This window comes from Lolium perenne, chromosome 4, assembly GCF_019359855.2.
Source record: "Lolium perenne isolate Kyuss_39 chromosome 4, Kyuss_2.0, whole genome shotgun sequence".
Lineage (NCBI taxonomy): Eukaryota > Viridiplantae > Streptophyta > Magnoliopsida > Poales > Poaceae > Lolium > Lolium perenne.
This window is the reverse complement of record NC_067247.2, coordinates 43,603,325-43,613,093: the sequence shown is the minus strand read 5'-3', so window position 1 is coordinate 43,613,093 and position 9,769 is coordinate 43,603,325. Positions and strand designations below refer to the sequence as shown.

Genomic DNA, 9,769 nt, shown 5'->3' with positions numbered 1-9,769 from the left:
TGAAGGCACGTGTTGGTTCTAGTTTTGTCAGCAAGAGAAAGAAAAAGGAATGCTGGAGAACGCTTATGGAGCATTTCGTTCTACCTCCGGAATACCGCAAAAAAGATTAATTCGGTAACGACGATCCGGAGGGACGTAAGAGGAGGAGGCTGGTCAAAGAGTTCGCTCTTCAGAAGATGGCCACAGCATTCCGCACATACAAGAAAAATTTAGCGGCTCAATATGTCGAGAAGGGGAAGACTCCGGATTTCACCGGACAGTATGAGAAGCTGAAAGATGATTGGTCCGGGATAAAAAAATAAGGCAAATGCGGCTAAGAAACAGTACAATCATATTATGGGGCTAGGAGGATACCGCCTTTCTGAGCCTAAGTGGCAGAAGATGGAGGATGACCTGAGGGCGCGAGGAATCCCTCTTGGTACCGAGGGATGGGACCCTAGGGCCAAAAGCTGGTGGTACGGGCATGGGGGAACGCTAGACCCGGTGACAGGGGAGTGTACCCACCGAGACACAAAGTTTAAACCCACCCAAGCCCTTATTGACGCAATGAGGGATGCTCAAGAGGGGAAGATCAAGTTCAACAGAGAGAATGACCAGCTGACAAGAGCCCTCGGGAATCCTGAACACGGAGGACGTGTACGAGGCAAAGGCGTCATTTCGTGGGAAGAAGGGTTTTCCCAGGAAGATGACCCCTACAGTTACAGAAGCCGTAAGAGAAAGGCAGATCGGCAAAAAGATGAGCTAGCGCGGTTGGCATCGGAATTCAGTGAGATGTACTAGTACAAGAAAGAGATGCAGCTCGGACGCAGCATGAAGATCATCCACCGGATGTCAGAAGCCAGCAGCGGAGAAGCAGCGTGGCTTCCACGGAGGCCCCACCGGCTGGTGCACATGCACCGACGATCGAAATTACTGCACCGGAGCCTCCGGCGATCGAAATTACTGCACCGGAGCCTCCTCGCTACCCCGTGGACGATGTAAAGGAGATGAAAGAATGTCATCTGTATTATCAAATCGGGAACATGTCCATGAAGGTAGCCATCGGCAGTGCTTTACCATGTGAACCTGGAGCACTCCACCACAACAAGCCCATTCAAGATGGCTATGCTCGTGTCACGGTGGAGGACATAGTACAAGGGTTTGAGGACCTGGAGATTGACATTGCTACACCCGAAGGGGAGAGAAGACTTGGAGATGTCAAGCGCCATTTCATTCTATGGCAAAAGAAGTTTATCAAGTTTCCAGGCGAGGCGCCAAGGCCAACAAGTCCACCCCCCTACGGTGGTGGTGACGGTGGCGGTGGTGGTGGTGGTGGTGCTTCACCTACACCTCCTTCACGTCAGCCGACGCCGCCCCCCAATTCACCTCCGGCGGGTAAGCAGCCGCCGCCCCCAGTCCGCCCCGGGCGGGTAAGCAGACGCCGCCCCCAATCCACCTCCGGCGAAGAAGCAGAAGCAGTCCTGGACTATTAACCCGGACCCTTATGTACCTAAGACCACAAAGGTACCGGAGCCATCACTGAAGCCTCTCCCCACGAGGCCTTGGGAACGTAGTGCCGAGGAAGTCGATGCGGCCGCGGCTGCTCACCATGAGAAATGGAGGGCGGAATGCCAGGCGAGAAGAGAGCCCGAGCCCAAGCCAGTATATTCTGACAAGGAAAAGAAGTGGGCTAAGTCATTTTTGAGCACACCGTCCCAAGCCGAGAAGAATCTGCCTAACGACTATGCACGTGAACTTCGTAGGCAGGTACTCATGTTGAAGGAGAAGAAAGAGCTGGCGGAGAAGCAGGAGAAGAAAGCCTTGGAGGAGGCCGAGAAAGAATTAGCAAGTAAAAAAAGCGGGAAACGAGTTGCCCAGCTCGGGGAGCAAAGTAAACAATCAATTGCCCCGCTCATGGTGAAAGCCGCCGGTCCGGGTGCTGAACTAATGGACCCCACAATCATAGTAGCTGCGGCAGAACAGGGAATGACCGTAACGGCTGCCAGAGAACAAGCGGCCCTGATCGGTATGACTCTTCGTGAACTGTTAGGCCTTGATGAGGCGCCAGTGAAGGAGGTAGTAATTACATATGTGCCGAATGGGCCTCTCATCGAGCCTGCGCAGGAAGAGGATCTACCTCCACAAATGACAAGTCTGCTGAAATGGTACAAGGGTTACATAAAAAATAAAAACGCCAAAGAATATATTTATGCGGAAGTTAGATATGAGCATCACTTCAAACATTACTATGTAACAATTCATCTGAGTGAATTGTTCCAGCTTTTCAATCTGCGCGAGCTCGACAAATCTATCATCAGTTGCTACATTCTGTAAGTGATTTATTTCTACCCCATCTCGTTCATATTGCCTGCACTATATATATATCCTAACTATATTGTTGTGTACGCTATTATATATGCAGAATGAAGATTAAGGAATGCGAAGTAAGGAACATCCATGATGTTGGGTTCATTGACCCACACATCGTTAATGGATATGTGTTAGAAAAACACCCCGCCGACGTGGAGGAAGACCTGTGGCGGTTTCTTACAAAGCAGGAACTCAAAAGTGATATTCTATTTCCTTACCATTTTGGGTGAGTGTTTCTGTCTTGAGCACATTCTCTTTTGTTTACTCCATGCATGGTATGTGGCCGGCTAATCGATGAGTTATGCATGACTGTGCATGTATCGTGTCCGGAGGTTCCACTGGATTCTTCTAGTAATTAAATTTGACACCTCCACATGTCTCGTCCACGACTCTCTGACTCTGGATGCAAAGCTTTGGGGCGACATGAGAAGAATGCTGCAGAAGTAATTATTTTCATTCATTTGCGCTCTATATCGATCGGCCTATTTCGTTCATTTCCTAATATCAAGTAACTAATAACTCTCTTGTTCATTTAATTTTCTTTGCCTCGTAGGGTTTGGAGACGGTTCTCAGATGAAAGGGTCGGTGATTTCAAAAAAGAGCTACATTTCATGCGGTCAATGGCTAAGAATGGTGTCGATATTCAGCCAGCGGGGACCAATCTATGTGGATACTATGTCTGTGAGATGATCCGGAGATACACCTCTGAGCGGGTTCCGAGTGATAACAATGAGAAGAGGAATAACCTCCGGAAGATGCTTAGTCCAGAAGCTCGCTTCCGACCACTTCAAGAGGAACGGATGGTTCACGAGGGAAGTCATCGATTGTAAAGGAGAACACTATGTAGAGGACGTAGAACTTCATATGCATTAAATTATGTATGGAAACTTGTTCAAAATTGTATATGGTCATCCGATGATATTGAATATATATTGTATATTCCTCTTGAATTCTTTTTGGTTCTAATTTCAAATTTGTTTGAAATTGTACATTCATATGCATGTATGTAGTACCGTAGAATATGTGAAACTCCTTCAAAACTAAAATAAAACACAAAGGAAATAAAATAATACAAATTAAAAAGAAACCAGGTTTAGGGAGGGGGGGCGTCCTCCGCCCCGACGGTCGCCTGACGCCCATGTGGACGGGCCTTTAGTCGTGGTTCGTAAGCAACCGCGACTAGGGGGGGGGGGGGGGGGGGCTTTAGTCCCGCATGTTTAATACCGGTTGCGCAACCGGTATTAATGGAGGTTGCGAACCGTGACTATTGGCCATTTTTCCACCAGTGTTAGTCTAATTTCGATGATGTAAATATAGCCACACATTGAGAAAACACGCACGAGCGTCGCACACCGATGAAGTGGAGTACGTTTGTCAGTTTTGGAACAGCAAGCACACTAAGTTGAGACACATAACGAAGCCCCACGACATACATACCACCACTAACTTGTCTGATACTACTACTACATGACATGAGACTACACTGACGAAACACTACAACGACATACAGTACACCAACCTCTTGCGGCCTTGCCAGTTGCCACACAAACACACACACTGTAAGAAAATCAAACCGCTGCTGCACGAGCATGCTGCACGTGACTTCTTCTGGACTGTGTCAAACCAAGGCACACATGTATGCGTGCGTACGCAGGTGCGATGCGCCATGCCCATGCACCGCACCTACGTACAACGCGCACGTCCATGCCTCGAATGTGAAGAATTAGGCTACAGTGCGCACCTCTTCAAGGTGTGACGCCGCCGCCGCCTGTGCTGCCGTACCCGCCTCCGACCCCGCCGAATGGGGCGCTGCCGCCGGCGAATCCTCCGAACGGGATACCGGCTGCGCCACCGACGCCGCCGACCGGCCCGACGCTCCCCACGCCGCCGCCGACGCCGCCGAACGGGCCTGTGACCCCGGTGAAGACGCCGGCGCCGTTGTTGCCGAAGCCGCCGCCGTAGCCGCCGCCCACGGCCGGGAGGCCCGGCAGGTCCCCCATGCCTCCCACGCCCACGAACAGGTTCTTCGCGTCCGCCGCTCCCCCGCCTCCTGCACCGGCGCCGTTCTCTGCTGCGGCAACGGCTGGAAGCGAGGCCTCCACCTCGCCCCCAGCAGGCGTGGTCCTCGCGGCTGCCACGGAGTGGGCTGCTAGTGCGAGGGAGAGAAGCAGCAGGGAAGCGACAGTGCCAGACCGCTTCTTGGCCATGGTACTCTAGCAAGCAGGCTCGGTTGTACGCTTTCTCTCTCGTGTGTTGCGCTTGTGGAGTACTGGGTGGTGGAGTTCGTGGTTGAAATAGGCGGCGGAGGAGTACGGCGGAGGCGGAGAGGCCGGGGCAGGTGGAGGATCGTAAATTGGGTGTGTTTGGTAGCAGGGGCTACTCAGATTTTCCATCTCTCCTCAACTATGCTGACCCCAACTATGCTGAGTTGGGATTTTTGCCTTTGTTTTGATAGGTCGGGTGTGTTGAGAGTTGCTGAGTAGAGAAGCTGTTTGGTGCTCATGTATGAGTAGAGCCGGGCCATACAAAAATAAAACGCAATCAGGTCCCCAAATACAAGATACAAAAGCAATCGGGTCCCTATGGAGGCCATGGCGGCCGTGGCTGCAGGTCGTCGTCGACGGCGGCGCGAGGCCGTGGACGATGGGCGCGAGGCCGTGGAGGCGGCGCGAGGCCACGACGGCGCATGAGGCCGTGGCTGGAGGTCATCAACGGCGGCGCGAGGCCGTGAACGATGGGCGCGCGACCGTGGACGGCGGGCGCGAGGCCGCGGCGGCGCGAGGCCGCGGCGGCGCACGAGGCCGTGTCCGGAGGCTGTCGACGGCGGCGCGGGGCCGCGGACGACGCCGAGGTCGGCGCGAGGCCGAGGAGGCAGCGCGAGGCCGGGCACGACGCGCGGGGCCGTGGAGGCGGCGCGAGGCCATGGACGACGCGTGAGGTCGTGGCGGCTGGACGCGAGGCCGTGGAGGCGGCACACGAGGCCGTGGCGGCGACACAAGGCTGTGGCTGGTGGTGGAGTATGGAGCAGCGTAGGAGGAGGCGGTCGTGGCTGGAGAGAGGAGATGCAGGCCGCAGGGGGGAATGGCGTGCGGGGTGGGGGTCTGGGGGGATTCGGGCCACTGCTACAGTACTCTGCGGGATTAGCTCATCCCGGATGAGCAGCGAAGCTCGATTCGGGCTTCGCTCCTCAGCCCGGCTCTGGGCACTTTTCCGTATGCCCTGGACAGTGTTGAGATGGGAAGAGCCGGTCTAACAAACAACGGATCTCCTCAAAATCTCGGTTGAGAGAAGAGAATCTGAGTAGCCCCGGGCTACCAAACACACCCTAAATGTTTGTTGCGGACCCAGGAGAGAACGAGAGGACGAATTCAACAAGGCGAATCTTTTTATTCAAGTGGAGTTCAAGATGGCGAATCGTCTCACTGCCTCACTGGTACGTGTTTGGTAAAGGATGGGCTTCTGAATTTTGAATTTAGCTCCCAGTTTCGACAGAGGTTTGAGTTCGACCAATCTTTCTGGTGCCACCGCGTAGATTGCTTAGACGAGCGACAACGGTCCGAGGGAAAATTAGAAAAAGACGCAAAGGTATAAATTTGGCAATTCAGTTGGGAATATTACGAACCATTTTCATTTCCCAAATAAGAGTACTTATGAAAACACACAAATGGGCCAAGGCCATCCATGGACCCCAGCTTCGGAGAAAAATCGGAAGAAACCGATGGTGCAAATTAGGCAAATCAGCCGACAAAATTTCAAACATCAATCATTCACTGACCACAAATAACAATACTACTAAAGTCACTTGTAAGTGACAAGGTTCACCTTGACCCCGTGAAAGTTCCACACCTAACTAGCTGAATCCGGGATTGAACCATTCGATTTTAACATAATAGGAAGAAAATTTTCAAAGGCCTTTGAATCAATAGCTTTTAAGAACTTGACCAGAAAGATCACCCGCTAGGTAATGAGCAGACGAAAACCATTGTTGGGAGATATGGGATGGGGAGGAGTTGAGGCTATCCTTTAGGAGATGTTTTGATGACATATTATTTTTGCAATGGGAAGAACTAAAAGCAATCGTCCAGTAGCTGCGGCTGACGGATGAGCTTGACCAGATGGTTTGGAAACTAAATTCTACAGGAGTTTACTCCTCACAGTTCTTATATGCAGTGCTTAATTTTAGGGGAGTAAAGCAGGTTTATACCCCCGTGATTTGGAAACTAAATATACCCCCTAGGGTCCAGGTTTTCCTTTCGTTAGTTTCACATAACAACATTATTACTAGGAACAATTTAGCCAAAAGACAGACAATAAATGGTGCCCAATGTTTATTTTGTTGCGAACCTGAGAGCATGTGCCATCTATTCTTTGAGTGTGATGTTGCTCGAGACGTTTGGTCTTATATTTCTAGTTTAGTTGGAAGAGAGGTGGGAGACAATTACGAGCAAGTTGCTAGACTTTGGATTAGCAATGAGAAAATTGGTGCCCTGAATACTATTTCATCTGCTGTCATTTGGAATCTGTGGAAGATTAGAAATGAACTACATTTTGGGAGTCTAACTTGGACTGGCTTTTAGGTGATTTGGAAGAGGATGGCCAGGCTTCTCAGGAGATGGATGCCACTGTGCAAGGAAGAATGGTGACCGAAAATTGGAAGATGGTGCGAGTTGGAAAATAAGGCTTTAGAGATGCCCTGGATCGGATGGCACTAAAGAAGAGGAAGATTGCGATGAAGCTGATCGGACCTGGGACTCTGGAGGCGCGAGGTGAAATCAGGGTGAAGCTGTGAGGAAAAGAGAAAAGAAAAGTCTGATGAAGTAGACAGGTTGTGGTTTGTCTCAGAAGAATTGAGAAAAATGTCATTGTTTGTATCAGCTTCTTCCTGATGTGTGTGAGGATAGTTTCAGTTTCTCTTCCTGGTTGGAAACCTGGAAGTTCTATGTGTGGAGTTGGTTCTATTTGAGTTGTAAGGATGCCCTCTTGGGTGAGGTGTGAGATTGGGTCTAGAACAGATAAATCCAGAAACCCGACGTTTGTAGTTACGATTCAATCTGAAATGGAACTGGGCGGGAGCGCCTAGCTTTATTCTAAAAAATCACCCGATAGGTAATTCCAGAAAATTATGGTGAGTACACAACTTATTTTTCCACTCCGACTGTCAATATGGCTAACATCCTCAATTTGTCGCACTTCTTTAAACAATAGCATGATCCAAATGTGAAGTGAAGGCATATTGGCGTGCTCCCACAAGGGTGTTTATTTCCATGTTTGTCTGAAATTTTCGTTGTAACAGAACTTCAGACATAGAAAATAATTTTTGAAATCATAAGATGGAGGAGCATACACTCAACACAGCCATCCAAGAACTCCTCACACTTGGTGGTCTGAAGTTTCTACCGTATTAAGTGATTTGTCATCTCTACACTAACTCTATATTCATTTTAGAATCTAAATATCATGTTCAACGTTGTACAAGTGAATCGACCCTATAAAACAATATTATTTGCTGCTGCATCTTGCAATATTTCTAGCAGTATGAAGTGTGTGTAACAAGGGTGATAGGCATATATATGTAGCCACACGTGCCTCCAGTACACTAAAATTATGACAATTGTTAACGATAATGCTAAAAACATGTACATAAACTCAAAGTAATAGGTGATCAAAACGTACCACCGTGAATTAAGAAGGGCCATGACTCAAAGCTACTCATATGGACGTATGTTTTCACTAAACATGTCCATAAATAACAATGACAGCAACCATCCACCAAATGAATTGGAACTACCTAAGCACGTGAGTTAGGAGACATGTACATTGCCACATTGGCGACAATACATGGTAGCTGGATAAATAGATATACAGATCACCTAGAGGCCGCATTCATATGGAAAGTTATCAGTGAGCCACATTGGATTAGGTGGTATCAAGAATTTGACTCAACATTTGCATGGGAGTCGTGGCTAGCGAGGTAGTCGACTACGGCGTGGGTGTTGCCGATGGTGAAGTGAATGTTATTGGAGAGCACAGTGTAGGTATCCAATTTGGTGAAGTGGAGGTAGGCATGCGACAAAGAAACCTAGTCCTCAATCCTTAACGGAGAGAGATGAAAATATTGATCATCTCGTATCCCAAGGATGAGAAATGCTAAAATAAAAACCGAATACTGGTTAAGAGTTAGAGTGCTCTCTCAAGGAGCCACATAGGGCGTATCCATATAGTTTGGAGAATATTGCTATAAGAACTTAGTTTTCTGTTGCCCCTCAATACCCAATTATAATTTCGTATACTGTAAAATTAAGATAATTACAAAATGTAAGTTCTACATGTATCATTTTGGTTGTTGTTTCCACCAAAAAATTAAGATACATTACAAAATCTGAAGGGCAGTAAATTCATCCCTTAATTAATTTGTCCAACCCAAATTTTATGTAAGAAATCCATCATGCATCACAAGGATTTTGGCGAGGCTTGTAAAAATATACACTCAAAATAATCTAGGTCTGCATGATGATATTCTAGAAAGCAATTTGGTCCCTACAATTGCATGACAGGCCATCTCACAATATGGTTTTGGTTTATTTGTGTTCTACAATTTTCCTATTATTTAATTTAATTACAATATAATACACTTTCTATTTTACTTTAAATTTAATTAGTTCAATCAATTATTCAGCCTCTAAAAGGATGCGAGGTGGTTGTTGTTTCCATTTTTGGCTTAGAAAATGCATATATCAAGTAACCAATGCTTTTACTTTTATTCATGAATAGCACCTTTACTTCATACTAGCAATAATCGGCGCGGCGGCACGCCGCGCCATATGGTGGCCGGTTGGTTGTTGCAGACAGTAGAAAGAGTAAGCTAGTTGTACTAACATTGCTCAGATCAGGTTACATATTTCATTAGGAAAAATCACTCGAAGAAATGTATATCCTCTGGTTTACATGTCCGTTTGCAAACGGAAGGTAATTGGGAGCCTGCTGGACAAGGCAGCATGAGCAGACAGGCAAACTTCCGATCTATGTCATGCTCACAGCACAAGAGTTCAACACAAACCACCCTTTAGAGAGCTGGCTAATCAAAAACGGTGGTTGCCGGTGAAAGATAAGCTCTTCATCCAAATACTACGGACAAGTCTATATATAGTTGTATGCACGAAGGGCCTAAGAAAACATCTAACATAGCTAGCTTGCAAGGGTAGTTTTGAGTAAGGTACAATGTGTCGGCCACTTTTGGCCAAAATTCACAAAACAAAGTTGGTGATGCATTTTCTTTGTACATAATTAGTGATTCATTTTCTCAATCGCATTGGCGATTGCTAAATATTAACTCATGGCCAGAAAAAGACTGATGAATAATGCTAGTGGTACCACAGACTTATGCTTTACAAAGGGGAGGTATGCTAGCATGAAGACATAC

At 47.9% G+C, this 9,769-nt stretch overlaps 1 protein-coding gene across 1 annotated transcript; it reads right to left on the bottom strand.

Moving 5' to 3' along the window:
• Positions 1–3,751: 3,751 nt before the first annotated feature.
• LOC127348339 (uncharacterized) lies at positions 3,752–4,697 on the bottom strand. The gene has a single exon (XM_051374394.2). It carries the CDS (start codon positions 4,554–4,556, stop codon positions 4,095–4,097), a length of 462 nt encoding a protein of 153 aa, XP_051230354.1. The 5' UTR covers positions 4,557–4,697; the 3' UTR covers positions 3,752–4,094.
• Positions 4,698–9,769: the final 5,072 nt, after the last annotated feature.